The 26,226-nt window shown below is 38.3% G+C and overlaps 2 protein-coding genes across 3 annotated transcripts; one reads left to right on the top strand and one right to left on the bottom strand.

Annotated features, from left to right (window-relative positions):
* The first annotated feature begins 158 nt into the window (after positions 1 to 158).
* PLK4 (polo like kinase 4) lies at positions 159 to 14,857 on the top strand. Of its 2 annotated transcripts, none has more exons than XM_071555567.1 (16): positions 159 to 356; positions 834 to 929; positions 1,665 to 1,760; positions 1,860 to 1,974; positions 3,842 to 4,874; positions 6,515 to 6,615; positions 7,632 to 7,996; positions 8,432 to 8,536; positions 8,899 to 9,001; positions 9,460 to 9,609; positions 10,133 to 10,263; positions 10,648 to 10,739; positions 11,108 to 11,243; positions 12,798 to 12,938; positions 13,814 to 13,920; positions 14,262 to 14,857. In XM_071555567.1, the coding sequence occupies exons 1-16, from the start codon at positions 327 to 329 to the stop codon at positions 14,359 to 14,361; spliced, it is 2,901 nt and encodes a 966-aa protein (XP_071411668.1). In that variant the 5' UTR covers positions 159 to 326; the 3' UTR covers positions 14,362 to 14,857. The 2 variants fall into 2 exon arrangements, with proteins under 2 accessions (XP_071411668.1, XP_071411667.1); XM_071555566.1 differs by lacking the exon at positions 159 to 356 and adding an exon at positions 628 to 693.
* A 777-nt stretch (positions 14,858 to 15,634) lies between these two features.
* Positions 15,635 to 26,083, bottom strand: MFSD8 (major facilitator superfamily domain containing 8). The gene is made up of 12 exons (XM_071555568.1): positions 25,861 to 26,083; positions 24,403 to 24,488; positions 23,471 to 23,514; positions 22,234 to 22,474; positions 21,903 to 22,016; positions 21,155 to 21,299; positions 20,499 to 20,554; positions 19,795 to 19,903; positions 18,559 to 18,693; positions 18,114 to 18,217; positions 17,758 to 18,017; positions 15,635 to 17,104 (listed from the first exon to the last, which is right to left on the bottom strand). Exons 1-12 carry the CDS (start codon positions 25,932 to 25,934, stop codon positions 16,889 to 16,891), a joined length of 1,584 nt encoding a protein of 527 aa, XP_071411669.1. The 5' UTR covers positions 25,935 to 26,083; the 3' UTR covers positions 15,635 to 16,888.
* Between the last annotated feature and the right edge of the window lie 143 nt (positions 26,084 to 26,226).

Consider the following 26,226-nt stretch of genomic DNA (forward strand, 5'->3'; position numbering starts at 1 on the left):
CGCGCCGTAACGGCTGCTCGGGGCGGGGGGTGAGAAACGGGCACGCGCCGCCTCGCGCACGCGCGGCAGCACCTCCCGGCCTGAGCCGGGAGCGCCGCTGCATGACGTGATTGCGTCAGACGCAGCCTCGTCCCGGGGCGGGGCCGGGGGGGGTAACGGCGCGACTTTTCAAAATGTCGGCGGCGGGGGCGCGCAGCGGCCGCTGCGGGGCCCGGGAACGAGCGGGGCTGCGCCGGGGCGGGCGGCCCGGAGAGCCCTGATGGGCAACCGCGGCCCAGGCCCTCGGCACAACCGGTAGCGGGACCTGGGTGAGAGCGGCTGACGCTATGGCGACCTGCATCGGCGAGAAGATAGAGGTGCGGAGCGCGGCCCCTCCCGCCGTGTGCCGGGGCCGCGGGGTGCGGAGGGGCCGGGCGGAGCCCCCGCCCGGCCCCGGCGGGTGTTTGCGGGAGCGCGGCTCCTCCCGCGCCTTCGCTTCGTCCCCACGTGTTTCTGGGGTCAGCCGCTGCCATGGCAGCCGGGAGCGGGTGTGTCCCGTGCCCCGGGAGCGGTGGGAAGTGCGGCGGGAAGGCGGCCCCGGGCAGCGCCAGCGGCAGTGCGAGCAAGGAGCGCTGTGCCAGCAGGAATATGCGGCGCGGGTGGCTGTGCGGCCCCGCCGGACACCGCCGCCGTGCCCCGGAGGGCTCCGTGCAGGTACCCCCCGGGGACGCCCCATGTTTATCCCGGCCTCGCGGGGCGTGCATGGGTTCCCGTCTCTGGTGGGAGGGTCCGAGGCGCTCCGAAGCCTGGCTGACAGAGCCTCGGGCTGACGGCGCTGTTTGTTCGCGTTGCAGGATTTCAAGGTGGGGAACCTTCTGGGGAAGGGCTCCTTCGCAGGGGTCTACAAAGCAGTATCCCTGAAAACCGGTCTGGAAGTGGCCATCAAAATGGTAAGGCACACAGCCAGGGAAGCGTCCGTCTCCCAGGAGACGGAACACAAGTTGCAACAGTTGGGCGTTGATGTTTGAGTTGCTTGTTTGTGTATAATGGGTATTTAGTTTGGGTTTCAATCCTGGAAGATGCAGTACAACAAAATACACTGTTGGTAATTAATAGAAATCCTTATGGTGTGTTAAAAAGAACTTCAGCTCAAATACTCAGTATTGGTTGGACAATCAGCCCTATATTCTTCAAAAATTTGTGACCACAGAGACCTAATTCAGAATCCATGCAGTTGGAGAAGACCTAAAAAAATGCCTTGAAAACTTTTCCTCAGTGCCAGGATAAATTTTGTTTGTGAAGGAAATTTGCCCATTACAGTTTTACCAGTTGTATTTATAATCTATGCTACTTCTGTGTAGCCATCTTTTTAATGTTAACTAGATTTAACATATCTGCCAGGCAAAATCAGAATTAGGGTTCTCTACTTAAGTATGTCATAAAAAACATTAATTAGTGTTAGTATTGAAAATGTTAATGCTTGTATTCCTGCTGTTGTGGTGTTCTTCCAGTAATTTACTACACTTGTTCATTAAAATAATAATAAGTTAAACTGTGGGAGAACTTGATTATACTTAAAAAATTTCAGACAACATTGAACATCTAAAATTTCAAGTTCACTTGAAACTAATGTGTATGTAGTCAGTGTTGGAGTGCTTGAAAAATATTCTGTGATCCATTTACAGATAGATAAAAAAGCCATGCACAAAGTTGGAATGGTACAGAGGGTTCAGAATGAGGTGAAAATACATTGTCAGCTAAAGCATCCCTCCATACTCGAGGTAAGAATCATGGGTTTTGTACAGAGGGCTGTGTATGTGACTTGTTGTATAGTCTACAATATGTATATTTTCATTTTGTTTCCTTGGTTTATGTTCCAGCTTTATAACTATTTTGAAGATAGCAACTATGTGTACTTGATACTTGAGATGTGCCACAATGGTGAAATGAGCAGATACATAAAGAACAGAAAGAAACCCTTTTCAGAAGATGAAGGTGAGATTTTTTGGTTTTGGGGAGCTCTTCACATTAACTCTTTGTATTTTGGCTCACTCAATAAATATTTAATGCTAGAGGAGGAGCATTTAAAACTGCTATCACAGTCTCTGCAGCCTAAAGTTTTGTGGTAAGTGATAATCTAGAGATTATTATTATATATATATTCACTTGTATTTCTGAATGTTTTGTTGCTGTTTGTGCTGTTTGAGGTATAAAGAAAATAGACAGTGATCTTGGAAGACAGAGGTATATAGAAGTTAGAGCTTACCTTTGTACATAAAATTACATTGAAGTATAGGTCAAGGCTGGGAGGTTCCACAGGGGAAAACTGGATTTGCTTTCTTTATGTTGTCCCTCTTCTGCATTGCATGTCACCAGTTACAAAGCCTTCAGGATTATAGTTTGCCTTATGTCGTGTTCTTGGAAATACTGATTGTGTTCTAAGCTGTGTGTAGAAATTAAGGTAATGCAGTTGCCTGTGTTGCTTAAGGACTGAGTTAGCAAGGAAGTATCCAATTTGACACTCCATCTGGAAGGAAGTTCTGAATAACTGAGGAAAAATTCTGTGGTTTCATTGCAGTTTCTTACAGAAAGCACTGAAAATCCTATCCTTCAGTGCGAGTTACTGTCACAGTAAAGCTAAAATGTTTTTAAATTAGTTATGTTACTCTTCTGAATAGTGTTTTGAGAAAGAAGTCTTGAATGAAAGATTCATTTGCTTAAGAGTTTACCAATGTTTCATTTTTTTTTCAGTTGAGAGAGAGAGGATTTCAGTTAGAACCTGGACCACTGAAAGCCTAACCAGAACAGCACAATAAGACAAAATACAGCAAAGCAAGCTGCATTGGATAATGTTTGAGGGCACAGTTGAGAACAGCCAAAGGAGCTGTTCTGGTTTCAACCTGTGTGGATTCAGTGGTTATTGCCTCTCTACTTCACAGTTTTTTCTCTATCAGTTTCTAATCTAATTCCATAAAACTAATATAGGTACAGATTTTTTGAAACCCAGATCACAAAACTGGATTAAAGGGGTACTGCTATACAGACATCATCTCTCTAACTCACATCTATTTCTGAAAAAAGGGATCATCTGATGGTACCTTCTAAAAGCTGATAAATGCTGACCTGGATAAAGCAGCCTCTTCCTTTGAGGAGCAGTTTCTTCTGATGTTTGTTACTCACCAGTCCTTGCCCTCTGTTAAGAATAGAAGGAATGCTGTTTGCTCTAGAAAGAATGATTCTTAAAATTGCTGCAATTGCACCGTTGCAATAAACAATGCTCTGTCAGGATGGATGAGGTTTTATTATTCCTACTGTCAACTATAACTCTTGAATATTCCCTGAATTTCTAGAGTAATAGAACAGAAAGGCCATCCCAATATCATCAACTTAGACGTTTTTGAGCAATTGGAATACCACTAGCCTTATGAGTTTGCTAATGTTAAAACAAATATCCAAATTGTCTCCTATATTTTATGACCTCCACATAGTGAAGCTGCTTGATTTTGTGTATTTGTTGTTTCTGTAAGTAATGAGCAACATTGTTTTTAATTATTAAGAACCTAATTTAAGAAAGTTTAGGCCACTTGAAAAGATTTCCAGTCTCGTTTGCTTTATTCTATTAGCAAAGACACAAATCTGGATTATATAAGCTTTTATTAATTTAGAGCTTAGTCATGCCAACTTTGCTTAAAACAGAAAGCAGAAAGTTATTTCCAGTCTCAGTAGATGATGCTAAACATCCTTCTAATGTTCTTTTTATTTAAAAAAAAAAGCCAGACTAGTAGCAGTTTTAAAGCTGAATTATTTTCAGAGCTGTGATTTCATTTATAAGACTACAACATCTGGTTTTGTGTTTTGGCAGCCCGACACTTCCTGCATCAGATTATCACGGGTATGCTGTATCTTCATTCTCATGGAATACTGCACCGAGACCTCACCCTTTCTAATATCTTACTCACCAATAGCATGAATGTCAAGATTGCTGATTTTGGACTCGCAACTCAGCTGAAAATGCCTCATGAAAAGCATTACACCATGTGTGGAACTCCAAATTACATTTCTCCAGAGATAGCCACAAGGAGTCCACATGGACTTGAATCTGACGTATGGTCTTTGGGTTGTATGTTTTACACTCTTCTTATTGGAAAGCCACCCTTTGACACAGACACAGTCAAGAACACACTGAATAAAGTAGTGTTGGCAGACTATGAAATGCCAGCCTTTTTGTCAAGAGAGGCACAAGACCTTATACACAGGTTACTCCGCAAAAATCCGGCAGATCGTTTGAGCCTTTCCTCAGTGTTGGATCATCCTTTTATGTCCAGGTCGAGCTCTGTACGGAGTAAAGATGTGGGAACTTCAGAAGATTCCATGGACAGTGGAAATGCTACCATCTCTACAACCTTCACAGGCTCTTCCAGCATCAGTACCAGTGGTTGCTTGAAGGAAAAGAAAAAGCCATTAGTTGGACAGCCACTCCCAAATAAAATTACTTTTTTTCCTAAAAAAAATAGTTCCAGTAATAATTCATCAGCAGATGGAACTGGCTCTTTTCATCAGTGGGGAATTCAGGGAAAAGAAATTAGTGTAACCAGCAGGGGAAGAACTGTTCAGCCTGATGTGGACAGACCCCATTCACGCTACCTCCGAAGAGCCCACTCCTCAGATAGGTCTGGCACATCCCACAGTCAGACTCAAGGCATATCAAATATCGTTGATCGATGTCACTCTATGGAAGTGCTTTCCAAGCCTAAAGTAGGAACAAGGGAAAATATGGAATACTTTTCACCTGCCAACAGCTACACTGATATAGGAGAAATATTTAAGGAGAAGACTTCTAGTAGTTCTGGTTCTTTTGAAGGGCAGATATCTCCACCCGTAAAAGATCAACCACAGTAAGAATCAGTTTTTATTAAGATGAAATTTAGAGCTGGTAATACTCTTATTATTGACTTGTTTCCATGTGCAGCAAGTTGAGTATTTCTTTCCCCACATCAATTCTAGTAGAATGCCTAGCTAAACTGTTCTTTGTAGAAGAGACAGACTAGGGTAGAAGGCATTTAGAGTGTAATTTACCAACATTTTTACTTGCTGATCTCTTGTGGTTTTTTTCTTTATGTTATGCTTAGAGAAGATGAAAGGAAAAAATAAGTGAAGATTAGGCAATAGAATAAAGAAGTGGTGTACCAGAAATGAAAGTGTCACTCACTCAATTATCTGAAATTTAGTCCTGTACTTAGTTGCAGCTTCTGGATGAAAATCCTGGCTTCTTTCCATACATTTTCCATCAGCGGAATATCAAAGAACTGTTTCCTACTTTAGTATAAAGGCTTTAATCTTAGTTCTTGCATTTCTCTCTGCATTAGGAAGAGGCATCGTTTTGTGTGTGTTCGTGTTTGCAAATCAGTTCAGGGAAAAGACAAACAAGCAATTTTCCCTTTAGCAAAGATTAATGGAGTAAGAAGTTTTTCTTGATTGTTCTCAAGTGTTTGGCATAAGGCTCTGTTCAGTAAGTTCAGTGGGCATGTGCTTTCTTTCTAGTTTGAGAAATATTTGATGAATCAAAAATTTATGCAAGTGTTAATGTAATGCTTACTTTTCTTCTCCATGACTCCATAAACCCATGCTTAATGTAAACATGAAAGAGTAATAATGCAAGTGGGAGGATTAACTGAATGGTTACTACGTTCTTTAGTTGATTATAAGAAAGCCTCTTCCATCTCTAGTTAGCCTGCACAGCAATCTTAAATGTGAGGTCCTAAGACTTAAACTAGATGTTTATATTCTGTGGTTTTGAGGTGGGTTTGGTGATAAATAAGTCTTTGCCAATGGAAAGTAGGAATTATCACAAAAAGAAAGTGCAGACAAGGTACAGGCTATGGAGATAAAAAAAAAAGCCACAGGAGCTTAGTGTGAATTCAGAACAGATTGGTGCTTTTGTGTGTATTCTTTATCCTTCAGTATGTGGATGATAGCTTGAATTCACCTGTGATTATGGAGATCTAATATACACATTGTCTAAAAAACTGGTAATAAAATCTAATTTGGGGGATAGACTGTATTTTATATAAATTCAAATTGTTTTAGACAGTAGGATTGGCTACATCTTTCAGCTGCATGTGTTTTATGCTGAATGAGATCCACTGGGACATGGGTGTCATGTAATCACTGTCTTTTCCAAGGCCGTTTCCTGAACCATGAATTAAGAGCTAGATATAAGAGCAGTCACTGTTGGCAGCATTATGAATGACTCTTTTTGTTCATGTATGTCAGCTCCAAGAGTGAGTGCTAACAGTCTTACATTTGTGCTAAAAATTAGTAATAACTTTTTATTCCATTGGAATCAGTGTTTTATTTTTTATGCATTACCCAGTGAAAAAGAAGCATGTTCTATGCTGCCTAAAGCTACCAAATGCAACCTGCATTTCTTAAATGTTCTAAAAGTGTTGTGCATTCTGCAGCTGCAACATTTTAACTTCTGTTGTGTAAGTGTCTTTGATGTAATCTTGATTACATGTGTAACTTTATTTTGCAGCTCAAATTTTCTCTGCCCAATGAAGCCCCAGGTTGGTTTACTAGAGCAGAAGTCCCAGGCTGAGACGATGCAGCAGTGGCTTGGAAGCATGCAAACAAATGGTGTGTTCCTCATCAGTTGCATATTTTTGCACTCAAGTTGGTGACTCGTAACAGTTTTTGTGGGTTTTTCTGTATTTCATTTCTTTGTGCACTGAACTTGAATACTTAGTTTCCTAAGCTTTTTATTTTCTATTAGTATTTTAGCAAAAACAAGAGAGGATAACAGAATTCTAGAACCTGCCATAATTACACAGTTGTGACCAAAAATGTAAGTGTAAACACATGACAAAAGATTAGCAGGTGACTTGAAAGCCCCATTAATTTACCTGTGCAAGTACACCTTAAGAGAAGATGGAACCTCAATGAATGTGAAAGATAATGATGCTGCAGAAGGAGAGGTGGAGGAAAGGACAAAAGAGACAGAAGGAAAGGAGGTTTTACTTGTCATGCATCATGTTACATCATTTGCAAATAATGTAATGTAATCATAGAAATAAACCACAAATTTATTTTGGCCTTTTTTGTTTTGATATTACTGGATGCCTTCCCTTCCTGTCTACAGGGAATTGGAATCAGATAACATATGGTCTGAATAATCCCATTTCATTTTTGGTCCCTTCTCAATTGTTCAGCCACATGGCAGGAGGAGTGCAATAGTTAAGTCGGTGAGGTAGAAATTGCCCAAAGGCTTAAACAAAACTAGGAAAGCACTTGAAGGAAGCTTAAGATAAAAATAGTTTTTTGTCTAGAAATAAGAAAAGGGATTTGGAGTATGCATTTAACATCTTGAGTCCTAAAACCTCTGATAGTAAAACACTAGTTAGATGAACTAGAACTTCAATGGAATCTAGTAACAGCTTATTTTAAGTAGCACTGGAATTTTGTTAGTGGTATTGATTGCTACTAAAGTCATAGCCTGGTGATTTGGACTGAGGGTTAAAGGAATCCCATTCTTCACTTAAATAAAGCCTTATAAGATGATCTTTTGAAAAAGCTTTTAAAACTGTATGTAACATGCTTTTTTTCTTCTGACTATGACTTTTTGAATCTACAATCTACCTTTTTGATGCCTTCAGTTCCTCTGAAACCATCTGCAGACCTAACTGGCAACAGTAATGCACATGGAGGGTTTCGGTATCATCTGGATGTGCAGCAAGATGCACCAAGAAATGCATGGAACCCATTAAAAGATATAAGGAATCATGATGCATCTGTCAACTGTCCACATTCTTTAAACCCAAAGAAATGCATCCCTGGGGTTCTCTGCAAATCTGAGAAATTTCAACCGTCTCCCATGTGTGGCATTTGGTCAACTTCAGAACAAACCCAAATGTGGGGCCAAGAACCACCAGCACCCCAGAAACCTGCACTGCGAAGTATTGTATCACCTCTTAATGCTTGCAGGCTGAAACCAATCAGGCAAAGAACAAAAAATGCAGTGGTATGTGTCAGTTCATAAAATGGGATCAGTTTAAATATTAAATATAATGCAACTGTCTCTTAAATATCAGTTGGTAAATTAGAATCATTTGCTCTTAGGAAACTTGATTTATAATAATTTAATTCAAAATTGTATTAGTACAATGCATCTTAGTTTTTGGATATAGAATGCTTATAATAGAGCTGAGCTGTCTGTTTGCTTTGTCACAAAAGAAGCCACACCTTCAGTGACTCGGCTGATACCCTTCAGTCATGGTGAAGTGCTCTGTTTTAATAGCACTAATAACAAAAGTTACTGTAAGAAGCATTCATAAGTTTGCAGTGCATTTGAGAAAAAATAAAAGCATTTTTAAAGCATTTGTGGGAAAAAATGGTACCTTGCCTTTTCAGAAAGTAAAGGACTTTTTGTTTAACTTGTATATGTTATATATTTTAGGTGAGCATTCTAGATACTGGGGAAGTGTGTATGGAGTTTCTAAAAGAACACCATTCACAGGAACTCGTGAAAGAAGTTCTTAGAATATCTTGTGATGGAAATGTGGTGAGTATGTTTTGGACTCTTAACAGTTGTATAAAGGGCTTATAATTCCTTCAGAGGTTTTAGGGTTTTTTTAAGTTGATTATTTTGAAATCCAGTGTTTATATATGCACAGCTGTAAACTTTACTTCCATAATATACAAATATAGGGGCAAGCAATTATTTCACAGCAAAACTGGACTTGACTTTTGGAATAGGTGAAGTATTGTTGAAAAAGTTCTGCTGTTAAATAATTACTTAGAGGAATAGAGCATTCGTGGTAAATCATGGTAATTAATTAAACTGTGATTTATTTTCAACCCTGTTAAAAAGTTCAGAGTGCTGTAGCAAGTGGCAACTAAACACAGTTTGTTCCCTTTTTGTAGATTGCAGTTTATCATCCAAATGAAGGAAGAGGTTTTCTTCTTGATGACAGACCTCCTGCTTCTCCTGAAGGCACCTGCATATATAGTTTTGACAACTTGCCAGGTAATTTGAAATTTACTTTAAAATTATGATGATAAATGTGTTATTTTAAGTAAACTTTGAGACTTTATAGCCACTACTTTTAGCCACTACTTTTCAGATAATTGTGAAGTAAAACTCCTTTTATAATAAAATTCAAACTACAGTTTAACTGGAAATGGCTTAAAAACTTCAAAAGAAAGTGTAAATCCAGAGGTTTTATTTTCTTTTATATGGGAGTTCTAAGGAGTCACCTCTTTACAATGTAGTGCACCAAAATGAAAGCTTTTGTAATCTTTTTGTCGTTCATAGTGGGAGCTCTTGGTGTAAGTCAGTCAGTTTCTTTGAACATATTTTTGTCATGTACTTAAATATTACAAACTTCAGCTATCAAATATGTATTTTAAATTACTTCTTTTCAAGCTGGTGTACAGTGATTAATCTGCTAACTCTTAAAAAAGTTTTTACATTTTCTTTTTCAGAAAAGTACTGGAAAAAATACCAGTATGCAGCCAAGTTTGTGCAGTTGGTAAGAACAAAAACCCCCAAAGTGACGTTCTATACAAGAAATGCCAAGTGCATGTTGATGGAAAATTCACCCCCTGCAGATGTTGAAGTTTGTTTTTATGATGGTATGTATTCATTTCTGCAATTATGCAAATAGATCATCATGCTAGAGCTGTGCTAAAATATTGCCAAACACTAAACAATAATCACTTTAGTTTGAAGAAAACACTGCACTAAAAACGGGGGGTTTGTCCACTCTACCTTTATTCTAGCACTTGTAGATTAGCTGATGATTCATTAGTTCCTTACTTCAGGAAGTAGATGTTATCAAAGTGTTATTTATTACACCTCTTCAAGCTTTCCATTGTTAACTGAGGTAGCATTGTTACCAAGGACACTCAAGGAGAAGGCAATTGGTTGCCTTTTCCTGTCTCAGTACTGGTCTTTGGCCATAGAGGGCATTTCATTAATATCACACTTCGAATTTAAGGGGCTTTTTATTTCTGCCAGACACAGAACTCACATAGAAGTGGTTTTACTCTTCCAGTAACTCAATCATGGAGATACACTTTAGCATAGTAGAATGTAATGGCAGAAATCTGTATTCTGTACAATTCACACTAAAAGTTGTTACATTTTTTTTTACAGGAGCAAAGATACACAAGACAGCTGGTATAACTCGTGTGATTGAAAAATCAGGGAAATCCTTCACTTTGAAAGGAGAAAGTGAAGCAGGGTTGAAGAAGGAAATACAAGTTTATATCGATCATGCAAATGAGGTAAAGTATTTTACATAGACCTTCTCCAGTGCAAAGCAGCTTCTACAGTTTCCCTTTCACAAATGTGCTTCCAGTGTTGCTTTTTGTATTTTTCGTTACACTATTAAGGGAGGAGGATGGTGGTTTTTGACAGAGCAGATACGAATGCAGAGGTAACAGTAACAATGCCTCACAACAAAGACTGAGAAGAAATTTTTGCTAGTGTGTAAAGCAGGTTTGCCTGCCTGGTGAAAGGACTGAACAGAACAGATGAAGCTGCTTTATACCACTTGAAAGATTCAGTACCATTGAAATTTCCTTGTGTGGGCTCACTTTCCACATTAAACATGTATGAAATACTTTTACAGTTCTCAATTTAAAACTTTAATAAACTCCTACTTTCAGGGACATCGTATATGCCTTGCACTGGAATCTGCTGTTTTGGAAGAGGAAAAAAGGAGTGGAAATGTTCCATTTTTTCCAATAATTGTTGGAAGGTAGTATCTTTCACTTGAAAATACTTACATATTTGAATTTTACCACTCACAGCCTTATGCAGCAAACGTTTGCAGACGCCAAGGTTGTTAACAGAGGCTCACGGTCATAATATTAACTTAATAGCATGTCTGAACACCTTATTTTGGACCTGCAGAGCCTCCTTTGATACCAGGATAATATGCACTTGTGGATTCAGACTAAACCAGGCTAGCAATTAGCACGTGTAAAAACAATTCTGCAGAAGACTACTGCTGTCAAGTGCTTTGGATGGTCCATAGTCAATTGAAGCAAAAGCTACATCTTCTCACATGTTTCTTGAGTCCCTGTTGGACAGATCTTTTCCCAGTTTTTCTCATCATTTTCCCAGAAAACCTGGCAATACTGAATCACCACAGCCTGTAGCACCTCCACTGTTGGACAGTAGAAACTGTTCAAAAGAAGATGTGGCACTGGATAGAAATAAGGCTGACAGTTCTACTCCAGTTGAGACTCCAAACTGTCCTGTAAGTACACAAGCACATAGCATGGAGGCTACTCTCCTGTAGGAATTCAAATATTGCTCTTTTATTTGAACTAATGGAATTACATTTGTATGGATGTAGGCTTTTATTAGCCATTTGTGAGCATATTGACTAGACATGATAACTTTGATTTCAATTAACTTTTGATATCTGGATTTAAGATCATCTGAAAAATCAGAATATTCCAAAACTTTACCACAAATGCCTCCTTGGAACAGTTTTAAACTTCCTTACTCATGTTATACAGCACAGTCTCCAATTTGAGAGCTCTGACATGCCCTCAGTGGTGTATACTATACTGAATGGTAGTCACAAAGGATATGGGCATTTGAGGTTGTTTTTCTGAAATAATCAAGTGTTAGGATGTGTATGAAAAATAGCCCAAGTGAAAATACATGTGTAGCCAATAAGGCTTTGTGAGCAATTTCATCTAGTTTGTTTAAAAGACCCACCAAGCTTTGGTTCCTGAATCACAGCCCTGATAAAACTTCCTCAGCTGACTGAATGATATTGGGGTCTTGGCACACTGAGGTTGTATTATCTGAACTTTGTTGAATCAGTCTACATTTGTTGGACCTGTATCTGCGTTCTTTGATTATGTGGCTCATGTCCTTAATGCAGAATCTGACAATTTTCACTTGACAGAGGTGAACCTGACAAGAAAAATTGCTTAGGGCTTCAGTACTGGTGTTGATTTTCACACTGATTGAAGGTTACACATCACTGGAGTTTTAAGTTGAGGGTTCAACATTCAAAGTCAGTCTCTATTTGCTATACAGCAAACACTTCCATCTGTAAGAACTATTTCTGTTGTTCCCTTAATACTTGAGCTAGATCTGTATATCCTGAGGTACAGCTTGTAGTTACTCTGAGGTTCTTGTAATTATCTGGATCCCAATCTCTTTCTTGACCAAATCCTCCTATTTGAGGCATTCCCTGACTTGCATCTTTTCACTGAACCTGAATCTTTAATACTGCTAAGCACATCATCTCTGTCATTTCTCTGACTGTGGGAGGAGATATCTGAGAAGTAGAACATGTTCGTTGCAGAGAGTAGTTGTGATGTTGTCCTGAAGACCTCTGATGTTTGATCCTCTGTTATCCTTAATTCATCACTTTTTGTCTCTCTGAACCTTAAGCAGATTCTGTGTGGGCTACAGAACCCTTCTGTTAATGTTTTATATTCTAGTTTCCAATTAATAGCACTGTCTGTACTTTTGTAAGATATTGGCTTGTTGGTCATCTGAATGAGGGTGGCTTTATAGTCTAATGTGCCTGAAAACGTTCTACTGAAGCTGGACAGCATTTTCTGACAGGAGAAATGTGGTTGAAGTAGAAAAAGTCCACTTCCTTTGTGACTACAGGGAGAAGTCCTACAAAATCCTTTGGAGTTTCTATATTGTAATGCTGTTAAATGAAGCAGACAGGCTAAATCTGTCTGTATATATGAACAGGTGGTAATTGACCACTACAACTGGTGCATAATTAGTGGGATTAACACCAAAGCTGTTAATTCTGTGCATCTCTGGGTTCTAGGTGGTGTCATATGAAAAGCCTACTTTTATGATCAACACTGCTGAAACTACATACTCATCTGTTCATCAAAAGGAATGCAGTCCAAATTCAGCCCAGCTGGTAAAGTCTGTCTTTGTGAAAAATGTTGGTTGGGCTTCTCAGGTGAGAAATTAATAATGATAAAGGAGGCAAGTCTGTTCTTTTTTTCCTGTTAAATTTGAGATATGTGTTTTTAGTCATTAAACTTGATTTGTGAGGAATCATTCAGTTGTACAGTTTAAAATGTGTATGTGGAAATACACGTTTAAGTGTCTTAGATAAATACCATGGTGAACTGCGTAAGTAGAAGAAACCTAAATAGTAGTTCATTATTTCAGTTATCAAAATTTTCCTGTGGCTGTTATTGCCTATTTCAGTGTCTTCTGTCATTTAAATTTGACTCTAGTAAAAAACTGAAACTGTTAAACTTGTCTGTTCACTAATATTAGATGTAAAGGTGTCATGACAAAGAGTTTTTAACAGGTATGTCGCAGATCTGTGCAAGAGATTTGAATCTGTCTCTACAACAGGAAAGGCTGTTTCATTACAAAGACGTTTTCCTTCTGCTTTTCTGTGCAAGCAGCTTTACGTTTAAAAATCTGGCAATCCACATAAAACTTCCTGTCCTAACAGAAAAAGTTTGCTTTATATATATAAAACTTCAGAGTGTGTATAACTGAACACTAACAAATGGGCCTCTATTTTATATTTCGTTCTACTTAAAAGTTCTTTATAAGTGGTTAACTAAAGGTAATTCTTTATTTGACTGTCATTAACAAGAATGACTAAAGCCGAGCATCTGAAACTGTAGGAAGTCTACATGGGACTTCTTACTCCAAACTAGTACCCATGCAATCTTTATCTTTAAAAGACTGACCATAATACTTAAGGCCCTTCAGCAACTCTGAAAAACTTTCAGCTTCAGTTAATTAGAACAATACTAGATGTGTAATTTTGTATTTCACATCCTCAAACCATAATGCAACTTCTCTTGTTAGCTGACCAGTGGAGCAGTGTGGGTTCAGTTTAATGATGGATCCCAGCTGGTAGCCCAAGCAGGTGTTGCTTCTATCACTTACACGTCTCCAGATGGCCAGACAACCAGGTGAGTCTGTTTTCTCTATAAAACAGTCCAGGTAATGGTCAGTGGGAGGCTGATTTTTGTTTGTAGACATTAAAACTTAGCTTTTCAATGACTTCACAGTTGATCAGCTTATGTAATCTTAATGAATAAAGAAAAGTAGCCATAGCTTTGACTGAACTTGCAATAACAAATAGAATGAGCTGGGAATGCATCTACTTGGTCTTTAGAGTACAGCCACTATTACATGTCATATTTAAAACAGGAAGTGTGAGAAAACTATTGTTTTGAAATAATTATATTGTCCTGAAATAAATCAATTTTTTTAAGCATCTAAATTTTTCTATGCTGCTTTGCCTCTCTAGGTATGGAGAAAATGATAAGTTGCCAGAATACATCAAAGAGAAACTGCACTGTCTGTCTTCTATTCTTGTGATGTTTACTAATCCAGCTGGTCCTCACTGATTAAAGCAAATCGGCTGTCAAGTCATGAGAGCTTAATAAACTCACTCACTGACTTCCAAGTAAAGTGACTGATTTTACTCAGCTTATGCAGAAATTCTTTCAAAATCTGATAAAAAGGTAGGAAGGGAAGGGTTGCTCTGTTTATATGTTGCAAATTCTGTGTAAAGTATCATACAAAACATGGTTTTTCTTAAATGACAGATAAACTAGTTCAAGCAAAACATTGAGCAACTTAGTTCTTGAGTGCATTAGTTTTTGGAAATAATCTGAATCTGTTTTTTTTTTTCTTCCCACTGCTTACTCGGTGCCAACAGTCAAAAATGCATCTGTGCTGTTGAAGTATTTGTATTTGTAAATAACTTATATTTTTGTGTTACAAGTAATATATGTAAATATGTATATGTTTTATAACTTTTTTATTTTTTGTAGCAGCAGCTTAAACTTTCCTGCACAAGCATTTGATACTAAAAAATAAATGCAGTGGTAATTGTCTGGATCTATTTATTTGTTTCATGATCAAGTGAATGGTGAGAGGAAAGGGCTGTCAAAGTATTAAGCTCAATTTATAACAGGAGCTGGTATTTTAGAGAATTTAGGGCTGAGTGAAGCTTGGGGAGAAACAAATCTAAGAACTGTTGCACAAAGTTACTTCTAACTTGTTGAACTAAAAAATGGTGCTGTGCTTGGTATATTCAGTATTTCACCTCTGGCCTACAGGAGTACAGGTGATTGGAAATCAGTACTACCTGCTGTAGTACTGATTCAGTTTGTTACTTTGTAGGAATTATTAACTTTGGATACCTTTACCTTGTCTTACACATTGAGTCACACTTACAACAACTAAACTAGCACTAACAGCATTTTTATTCAAGTGTGCCAACATTGCTGATGGTGCTTGTACCTGAACTTAAATACTCTAAGGCAGGAGAAAGGCTTAAGCTGAGTGCGGGTGGGGAGAGGATAAAGAGTGTCAGAGGAGTTGGTGCTGGCTACATGCAAGCACAGCTCAGCTGGGAGGTAACCTTGCCTTGATTCAAGTCAGTTCTACTTATTCAACTGGTGTCTAAAAGAGAGAATTTTGATTACTTACTCATGTCCAAATCAAGGAAATAGCTTGCAAATGAAGAATTTAGCACCAGGAACATCAAGAAAAGATAGAGAGGTAGTACTTATTATGAATTAGCTGATAAAAGTGAAGTCCTTTCTCATAAGCTTTTGTGATTCTGCAGTAGGAAAGCCTGGAGAGGTAGTAAGACTTCTGTGTTTCCTTCAGTCAGTATTGGAAAAAGAATCTTTTAATTCAGTAGTCTTTTAGTGTTTGAACAATTGATTACATAGGAATACATAATTATATTTATTAAATTCAATGAGCATCACATAGTAGAGACATTAAACAGTGGCCACAACTCTCATACTAGTGATTCCAGGTTTTTTCCCCAGTAGTATTAAAACAGCTAAAACCAAGCTGTATAGATAAGCTTAGGCCCCATTATGAGGGAAAATTACAATTTCACTTTTAAAAATAAATTCTGAATAATTAAAACATTGCAAGTTCCTGTTTCCTGTACTTTGTTATCAGAAAAAAATATATTCTGCAGCTAAGAAGGAAGGCCTAAGGAGCCAGTTTTCTCCTTTCACTTAATTACTGCCCCTGCTCAGCACAGTGCATTCATGCTCATAAATCACAACAAAAGTGTAAACTATCATGCTGAGTCTTTCCTTCTTGTAGTTAAGAAAAGCTGTGCATATTTCAGCTTGATGCAGGCTATTTTTCTTGCCACAAAAAGGCACTCAGCAAAACAGGAGAGGAAAAATTGCACATACGGTTCACTGTAGTTCAAGTAACAGCCGCTGATGCTGATTTTCAGTGGCTCTCAACCAACTTAAAGACCCAAATCCCATACAAACTACTTGTGCAGAGGATGTCTACCTTTCTCTACACATGTCACACTTCATTTGAAATCCTGGAGATGTACGAATAGGTTCTCTGGAACCTATTTGTTCATCTCCAGACAGAATCAGTCTGCAGTAACCAGTGCTTACAAGCCAACACACTGAATATCAGAAGGTTTGCTCAAGTAGTGATATCTCCATACAAAGTGCATGCAGCTCAACCAGTCTTGCAGTTACAAAAGAGTTACTAGTCCTGATTCACAGAATCAAGATAACATTTCTTTTACCTCTTTCTGGAAAGGATGCAATTACCTGTGATCAGCTGCATTCAGTGCACGGGTGCATCTTTTAAATTGTACACACTTCGAATGTGCCTTGTATCAATCTAATCTGCCACATCCCTTCCTCTGCTGCTAGAAAAGCAAAATACAAAAGCTCTACTGCAGCAGGTGTAACTATATACTAGGATATGATGAACTTACCTATTCTGTCAATGTGTAAGTACAGGTGTTGGATGTGTGCTAACAATTGTACAAGATCAGTGGTTAGGTACTCCTTGTTAAAAAGCAGTAAAAAACTACATATTACTTCTAGATGGGGGGGTGTGAGTGGGTGTTTTTTTTTAACTATGTATCTAACAATTCTCTTCTTGCATCCTTCCATATCTGACGGAAAATGCAATTAGTCTCTTGTATACTATCTCCAAGAGTAAGAGAGAGGCTACAACTACTCCGCAGATTAAGCTAAATGCCCAGCGTGGTCCCAGGTGAGTGTATATTTGGCTCACAAAAACAGGCCCAAGTATTCGTGCTCCACTTCCAGAGGCAGTTAACCATCCCATGTAGACACCCTACAGCAGATCAAAAGCTTATGTTAGTGATACAGGAATTATTTAGCTTGCCAGTAATTCCAACCCATTATCCTAATTAGGAAATGTAAAAGTATTTAAACCATCACTTACCTCTCTTAACTCATTAAGATACTGATTACTTTGTTTCCAAGACTAACGCTCAGCCTCTCAGCTGAAAGCATTTAGTTTCTTTCACCAAAATATAACATAAAAAATGTGAAAAAGAATACCATTTTTTGTTAAGCAGTAATATCAGTTTGCTAGGTGTTTCACCAGAGTAAAATGTCAATAACTGGGAGTATTAGTAGCATTTATACAATTGTAGTCTTTATACAATTTAGTAAGAGGACCATGATTCCATACTGCTATTCCAAATACATAATTGGTTGTTCAAAAAATTATTCTTCCAGAAAAGTCATGAAATTTTCACAGTGTAAAATTTGCATTAACAGCACAAGCCTTGCTTTCTAATTCCTCTAGGGACTTGCCTTGGAATTTAAGAGATCAGAGGTCCTGCAAAGTTCTGCCCTAGTTGAAATGCACTATTATTTGGCTGATGCTAAATGGACTTTTTAAGTAGATCCCTCATTCTAATTAAGAGGGTGCAAGTCTTGGAAAGCAAATGAAATAAACTGTTTAGGGATCTTGCTTACCTGTGGCTTTGGTCCTAGGATTTTTGAGTATAAAGTATAGGACATGACATTACAAACAGGATAGCCCAATCCTATGAGCACATCAGAGCTGAGGTACTGGGCCAGGTAGACCACTGGAGTATCAAGACACCAGGACTGTGTGATGGGGCAGCCCACGGGTTCTGCTGTGTGGTTGGACAGCAGCTGCACTTCTTGCAAACTCCAGAAAGGCATTAACATTTCAGTGGGAACTGTTCTGGGAATGGAGTTATTCTTTATTTCTGTAAAAATAAGTTATCCATATGATTAAGAACAAAGACAATAAAAAGCTTCCAAAAAAACATTATGAAGATGGGTTAGTATGACTGGAACTATACCTTGCCACTGGATATTTGGTAGTTTCTTCCCCCAAGGCAGTAAGATAAAGAATCCAACCAAGACAATCAGTAAGCCTCCATGGAGTATGGCACGCTCACCAGTCCTATCAAACAATGAAATTGCAACTAAATGCATAATGTAAATTAAAATTTATGTCACTGGTAGTGACATGGTGCATTTGTTTGTAGAAATGACACCTGACCAAAACACCTGCAAGAAAAATTACAAAATCACAGTAGCTTAAAACCTGTCTTTCTTGTGATTCGAGGGTAAAAGACAGTCAAGTAAAGGGATTATGTTAACAGAATAAAGGCCAACCACCCCATCATGGCTGTGCCAAAACTGGAAGTACTTCATTATCATAGTAAACCCAGACTTAACAGAGATTTGGCCTTGCCATAAAGCTTTTCATACTTATTAGCAGTAACAATTCAAAAAACTTACTTTTTTGATAGTGTTTTAACCACCATGAAAACAATAACTGATTCAATGCCAATCACACTAAGGATTATTCCATTATAAAAAACAGCTTCTTTCCTGGTCCAGGAGTACATATCCATAGTCAATGGAGTAGCTATACTAAAATGACAGAACAAAAATACAACAATGAGAAAAACCTGCTCCTATACGGTTGTTTCCATACACATATCGTCCCAAACATCAAAGTGGTAAAGAAGCCTTTCCTCTTGGTGGGCATGTCAAAAAACACAGGCTAGTTATAAAATAATTCTGTTGTGCATCATTTATTAAAACAAATTCACTAGACACAATTCATAACCACATGACACCAGCCATACTCTGAAGCATCATTAATCTATTTCCAGTAGTTCGTGAAAATATGATGGAGGTAAATCCAAGCCACAGTAATAGAGATGGAAAAAAATCAGACCCTGCGAGTATAGAAATAGTAAACTTGTAATACTGTTTTTGAGTTTTAGCATCCAACCAATCTCTAGAAACCCAGTTTTCTAAAATAATGCAAGCAAGACAGCCATATTGTACAAGAAATTTTAGCTATATCAGATCTCAAAAAACTTGTGGAATAACTTACATACTCAATGTATTTTGTAAATTAAGAAAATTAAGTACACTTCAGTCTGAGGTAATTTTGTTATGTTTTACTTATTTTCTTACACACAGAAAATTTGGGAGTGAATAACATACCTCTTCAGGTAAAAAAGGCCTAGTCATATAGAACAGTGTAAAAGCCCAGTCATACAAAATAGTGTATTTAAGGATACAATTGCATTAACTGTATCAAATAACTTTTAATTATTACTGAAGCAAGAGATTCACTGAAGCTTTTGGAGCTAATCAGAGTCATGCTAAGAAATTACACAAAATAAAAAGCACAGAACAAGATACTCAACTGAAGACACAGTTTTCTCTGGATTTTAGGTAGCCCAAGTTAAGCTATATTTTTTTAACACCTAAAAAGTTGAGGACATGGGTTTGCCTCCATTTAAAAGCTTTTACATTAATGTTTCCCATACCACAGACTGTACATATTTTTATGCTGACCTTTAATTCAATATACATCAAATTGATTGTATATGATTTTGGACTTCTATTTATGAAGAGCTGGTTAAGAAAAAGAGTACAACAGAAAAGCCTTTACATGCTCTCCCAATTAACCACCTTATGTGTTCAAGTATTTCCAGAGGAAAAATACAAACTTACGTTTCAAAGACAGCAAACACAAACAAGATGACAAAGAAGAGAACATTGAGTGCTACCACTGCAACATGGTCAACATTTTCTTCTGTGTTCTGATCCAGAGCATCATTTTCTGCAACAAAACAAAAGAATTATCTAAACAGCAAACTTGGCTTTTTTGTACCGCCACCACAAATCACAAACAGTAATGATTTCTTTAGTTTTTTACGTATATAAAACGCAGGTTGGTGGGCAGCTAAGTAGCTATATTTTGTTAACTTAAGTATAAAGTTTTTAAATCAAAATTAAATTGTTGAAACTTCAATTCCTCTGACAATTACAGGAAGTTATTTCCAAATTGGTTACACCATCTGTTTTCTTAGTGACCAACAAGTCCTGAGTAACAGCAAAATAAGCAAACTTCCTTAAATATTTTATCAATGGAAACCAAAACACTTGCTCTTGCAAGGTCAAAGCAACACAGCAGAACTCTCAGGGTGGAAATCTAGAAGGGTCCATACAATTTTTTTTCCTTCTTTGCTACCAGACAGCACTATGGATACAACACGGATATGAAACAATTTCTGGACCAGTTATAGAGAGATGTTGCCTATTTTCCATTTCAAGTTTCCAATGCATCAGACTTTACAATACTTCTAACTGTTTAATAATAGGAAAGTACTTCAGAATTATAATCACACAACAAGTTTTCAAGAAAACATAGGTACCTTCTTCAGAATTGACACTTTTGCATTGCCGTCCCATGTCATCCACTCGATGCTCCCTAGAAATTTAGAACTATTTCATTACTACATATATTTATTTGATCTACTGTTGAGTCAAGTTTCTATTAAAATACTTGTAAATGGCATCATCTTACATGGTAATTATTCCCATCATCTGTGAAGCTTACATTTGATTGCAGTGAACACCATTAAGAAAGAAATATTCTAGTGGGAGAATATCACATATCCATATGCATCTACACTAATGGGATAATGAACAAAAATTCCCCTTCAAGATTCTTAAAGGAAAGACAAAGACAGTGAGATCCCTACAGACAAGACAACCTTATTTCTCTTTAAAGAAAAAACATGGGCAGGAACTCTCAATACTAAAACTATGTCAAGGCTAAGCGACTCATCCAAGAGCTTTAACTTTTTAAATCAGTTTACATTCTACCTGTTAATATCACTATGATTGATTTATGAGCATAATGAAAATATAGGTATTAAAGAATGCAGAAACACTGAAAAAAGAAATAACCACTTACAGTTTTAGCACTCCACATTTCAGGTTTATTACTCCTCCTGCTGAGCAGCATATGATTTGCTAAAAATCACCCACAAAAACAAGGTAAAATATTTTTTATTTACTTGATTACCTGAATATGACAAAGATGAGAATAATATTAATAACTCCTAAGAGAGCTCCAAATAAAACTGGTGCTGTATACATGTTCAGCTGAAGATGAATTAATTTCCATGTTAGTCCTTCTTCTCCAATAAGTGTAAAACATGTCTGAAAAACTAAAAACACAGGTGTACTGTGAAAATCTTGAGAATCATTAATATTAGAACACATATAGAATAAATGTATAAAACTGGATACGCAAAGTTCTTCTAACTGCCAAGTAAAATTTAAATATTATACTTGTCAAACCTTTTACATTTTGAGAATCCTACTCTAAATAAACTGATGGGTGCCAGTGGGGTCTCAACTAGTCAGAAAACTGCTTGGTTACATACAAATACACTATAAATAACACCATGACACTTAAAAGAATTTTCTTGGCAAACACCTGATTTACTCTTTTTTCCTCTTCCTCCTACATGCAAAACCTTGGTCCTGGGAATGGACTATCCCTCACACTACAGGCCAACTAGAGAGAAAAGAAGTGTGTGTGGGTTTTTTAAATTAAAATTTAAATGGGTGCAGTGCAATTGGACTAGAATGTTTCATTTATATAGGCATACACAAGAATGGATGAGTGGATCCTATTTATTTAATTCTAATACCACTGACAAACTAAGTTTTAAAATACTCAGCATACAGCTGCTGAGGATTCCTACTTCCAATGCTGTTTCATCCTAATAAGCATTAGAAAAATGAGGGAAGAAGATATGTTTTACCTGGTCCTAATATGAAGCCAACTGCTTGGCAGGCACTGGTATTGGCCATGGCACTTGTTCTTTCCTTAAGAGAAGTGGCACCCGCAATATACGACCGAACTACAGCCACATTTCCTTCAAAAAAAAAGGATGCATTCATGTAAATATTAAGTTATATTGTAAAACTCTTGAGTGACATTTATTTTAGGGTTTTTTTTCTTATTTTGCAAGAAAAGAAAATCCAGAACTCCCTTTAGTATTTTTATTAGTGCTACTAAAATGTAATGTTAACTATTTTACATTAGAGACAGAATGTAATAATTTTCAGAAATATAAATTCTGCTGTGGTTACCTGCTCCAAATCCCACGAGAGCACGTGCAGTCAGCATGTAGTATTTGTTGTGTGAATGGGGTACATGGACATAGGCATAGAGACAATTAGCAGCTACTGAAATAGCAGTTGAAACGACAAGAGGTTCTCTCCTAGGCCTGTAATTGGACCACAGCCCGAACAGGGGAGAGGCAACCATTTGGCCAATGCTATATGAAGCTATAATCCAGCCCAAGAAACTCGCATCTGCTGTTGGATCAATCTGCAGAAACATATGAATCAGTTCTGTGGATGAAATATTACAGGGTTTTATATAATCAGTAACACCCTTTTAGAATTAGTACCTGGAATACCCAAGACTGTACTGTAATACTTTGTCTGGGGCAACAAACCTCAGATAACTCCCTCCAGCAATGCACCAAACCAATAAAACATGCTTTGCTTCTGAGACTATAAATGGCTCACTTGCAGCAGACTCCACTAGTTCTTGTACAGCACTGGTGATGTTCTAGGCTACAGACAACTTAAGCAGCACAGTAGATAGTTTACATGCCAGGAGCAAGGAATCACTTCAATCATCTCTGCACATGCCTCAGTCTGTCCTGATATACAAGACTGATAATGCATTTTCTTCTGCAAGAATTCAGCACCAGACTCACTTTTAATGATACCTCTGGGACCCTAACCCAGGGTATGTTCTTCCAAATTTGCATTGCAAACTGCCTTCTGCAATTCCAGGGGCAGTAAAATCCTAGCACAGATCAAATTAAAGTTTTAGAGACTTTTATGCACTTTTAACAATGCAACAGAGGTGAAAAAACCACATACAAATTAAAATCACTATCCAGGAACAATGGCAATTCCTCATCAGGAATATCAAGATCTATGTGCAACAGTGTGACATCTACAGAACAACTTCTACCTCCAGCTTCCTTTTCTTCTTATTTTTTTTTCCCAAAATGCAGATAACTTTTTATATTTTAATAAAGAGATTTCTATCAATTCACCCTCCAAGAAAACAGTGAAATGATATTGGAAAACCAAACATTTCTGGATTATCATGTACCTTTATCAATTCAGGAAATGAACTGACCAGATTTTAAAAGCTGTCTAAGTGGACAGCAGAATAAAAGTCTCTGATAACCACACACTTCCCATTACTTTTTCTTTTCCTAAATAAAAGGCCAAGTTTTGTATCACCTACTTTCTGAGAAGGAGTTTTCTGTTCTTACTAATTGAGAAAAACATATTTACAAACCTTTTGGAGATATGGCCACACAGACATAATTACAATTGAGAAACCTGTAACAGGAAATGCAGAACTGAAGTTACTTTATTTGCCATTCTTATCAGTAATTTGCTTTACTGCAACAGTTATTACAGGTTCATTCTTATGCTCCAAGTGTATTATAGTCTAAAGCTGTGCACCAGTCTGTTATCTGAAAAGAAACTATGCATTATGTGCTTTTTAAGGAGTGGTAATTCCTCCTAACAGGAGGAAATATTTTTAAAAAGTCATTTGAAAGGTGCATACACACTAAACAAAAAAATACTGACATCATTAGTCAAAGAAATTTTAATTCATCAAATTAGAAAAAAAACCCTGATGTACCCTATGATTGTCAAGGTAATTTCGAGGCCAACAGAAAATCACCACAAATCAAAAATGAACAGAATTCTTCCTTCCAGAGGGAGTTATTTAGGAATAAAACTGTATCTTGTTCTGCAGTGGAGAAAACAGGTTTTGATAAATATTTGAAATAGGTAACATACACTCCCATAAAGATCTTCCCTCTTAAGAACTCAGCATTATTTGTTTTTTATCCCTGTAAGTTTCACTTTGAATAATAAAATTGTGCCCTTTGTTTTGTTGAGTTCTGAGCAATGACCTTACCTTGTCACTACCTATTACCCCAAACTATTACATAGAGTCATAAACCAGGGATTTATGTAATACATCATTTAGTCTCAAAACAGTTTTGTAACTTATCTCATTAAATCTAACGTTTTGTTTGATTTCCTGGTCATATCTTCTCCTTGTAAGAATCAGAAAATGCACCTTTTTTGAGGTTATAAAAGAACAGTTGCATTAAAGAAGCGACATCATTGAAACCTACAGTACCCTGCAACTTCCAAACCAAAGTATATTCATTAAACAAGTAACACTGAAATCCACATATGTTTACTCACCTACACTACTGAGAAACATTGTAAGGTACATAATCCAGATGGATCTCCATCTGCTCTTATAATGCTCTTGAGTTTCCACAATATCCCTGTTTTCAAACCAAAAGTCAAGAGAGAAAGAAATCATTTTTAGATCCTCCTCTAGTTGTCCCACAGGACATCGAAAACATTGTTCACAAACCTCTCAATATAATTGTGTAAATTGTTATGCAAAGACTCAACAAAGACTACAAAGAATTTATTTTTCTCTGAAAAATACTAGATCGACAAATTAAAAAAAGAACAGAAATGCTATCATGCAACAAATGTTACAAAAAGAGATCTTTATCTAGAGAGGCCTTCAATTTCTATAGACACTTTGGAGCATCAGATACCATAAAAAGGCTTTAAGAAGTTATGTATTACACCATAAAATCCTAGGCAGCTACTCATAACCATGACCTTAAAAGAACCACAAAACCCAACAGCTGTTTATTTGACTAAAAGCCTTGGCTGGTCTATTATCACAACGAGAAAATAACAATACAATGTAAAAGCTACACTAAATAAAAGATAAACTGAAGACTGCAAGGGCTGAAAAAAAATTAAAATAGAAGCTACAAACTTAAGCAAAATAATCTCTGTCCAAAAGATGTGGACTTAGGTTATAGGGGCCTGAACAATTTATAACCACAGTTTATATAAGTCATATATAGACTTAGGCATGTCTGCAATTTTAAAGCTAATGTAACAGTGATTAATACTGACAACATATTACCAGTATCTTAGTATTATACTAATTACAGCATGATTTATGTATTTAATTTTTCAGAAATGTTTAGAGCATTGAAGTGCCTTGCTTCAATGATACTTTAACCACATAAGCAGAGTTCCTAAATATACTTTGCCATCTTGCTGCCCATCACGGATAGGGAGAATTCTGTGAAACACTTGCACCAGCTATGCCTGGTTACTTTCGATACTTCAGTTAAATCAAGCTTAATGTTTAAGAGCATTTCAGTAAAGACCTTAAAGCAAAGTCCCCTCTACACGTTCAATTTCTGCTGTCAGAATGAAAAAAAATTCAAGTGACCAACTCTTGACCACACATGAAGGCTGATACTAAATACACAGACTTCTGCACCACCATAATCCGCTTTGGTGCTTTTTGGGAACTTTCTAAGCGAGTGGGTTTGTGTTTCCCTGCAGAGGGAAGGAACCAGCTCCCGCTGCCGGGCCCGGGACGCTCCGGGACCGCGGATCGGGCTCGGGGGCGCCCGGGGACGGCGGCTGGGTCGGTGTGTCCTCCGGCTCCTCTGCTCCTCCGCTCGGCTCCTGCACGTCTATTCCCCGGGACGGGCAGCACCGTCAGGCCTGGGCTCTCCGTGAGGGGCGGGGAAGGGACTCGGCAAACACGGGCCGTTCCCCGTGTCAGTGTCGTCCCAACGCCCGGCACTGCCTCAGAGCAGAACGATCCTCTACCTGCTCTCCTCCTCCTCTTCCTCCGCCGCCTCTCCGGCCCCGAGCAGAGGCTCCTTCCCCTCGGCAGCCGCCATAGCCCCTCCGGGCCCCGCCCCGCCGCCAGGGGGCGCACGAGGGAGGGATCGCTCACGGCGCCTCAGCCGCTGGGGGGCGCTGAGCGCGGGGCCCGGCCCCGCCGAGCCGAGCGCGAGGCGAGAAGGGGCGGGGCGGTCAAGGGGCACGCGCCCTGCAGAGGGGGCGGGGCCAGCGGCCTCACGCGCGCGCCCGTTGCCCGAGCGCGCCCGCCCGCCCGCCCGCGCGCGTAAGGCGCGGTCCCGTCCCGGCCTTCGCTTTGCTCCTCCTCCTTCTCTTCCTCCTCCTCCTTCC

Source organism: Pithys albifrons, chromosome 5, assembly GCF_047495875.1.
Source record: "Pithys albifrons albifrons isolate INPA30051 chromosome 5, PitAlb_v1, whole genome shotgun sequence".
Taxonomy (NCBI): domain Eukaryota; kingdom Metazoa; phylum Chordata; class Aves; order Passeriformes; family Thamnophilidae; genus Pithys; species Pithys albifrons.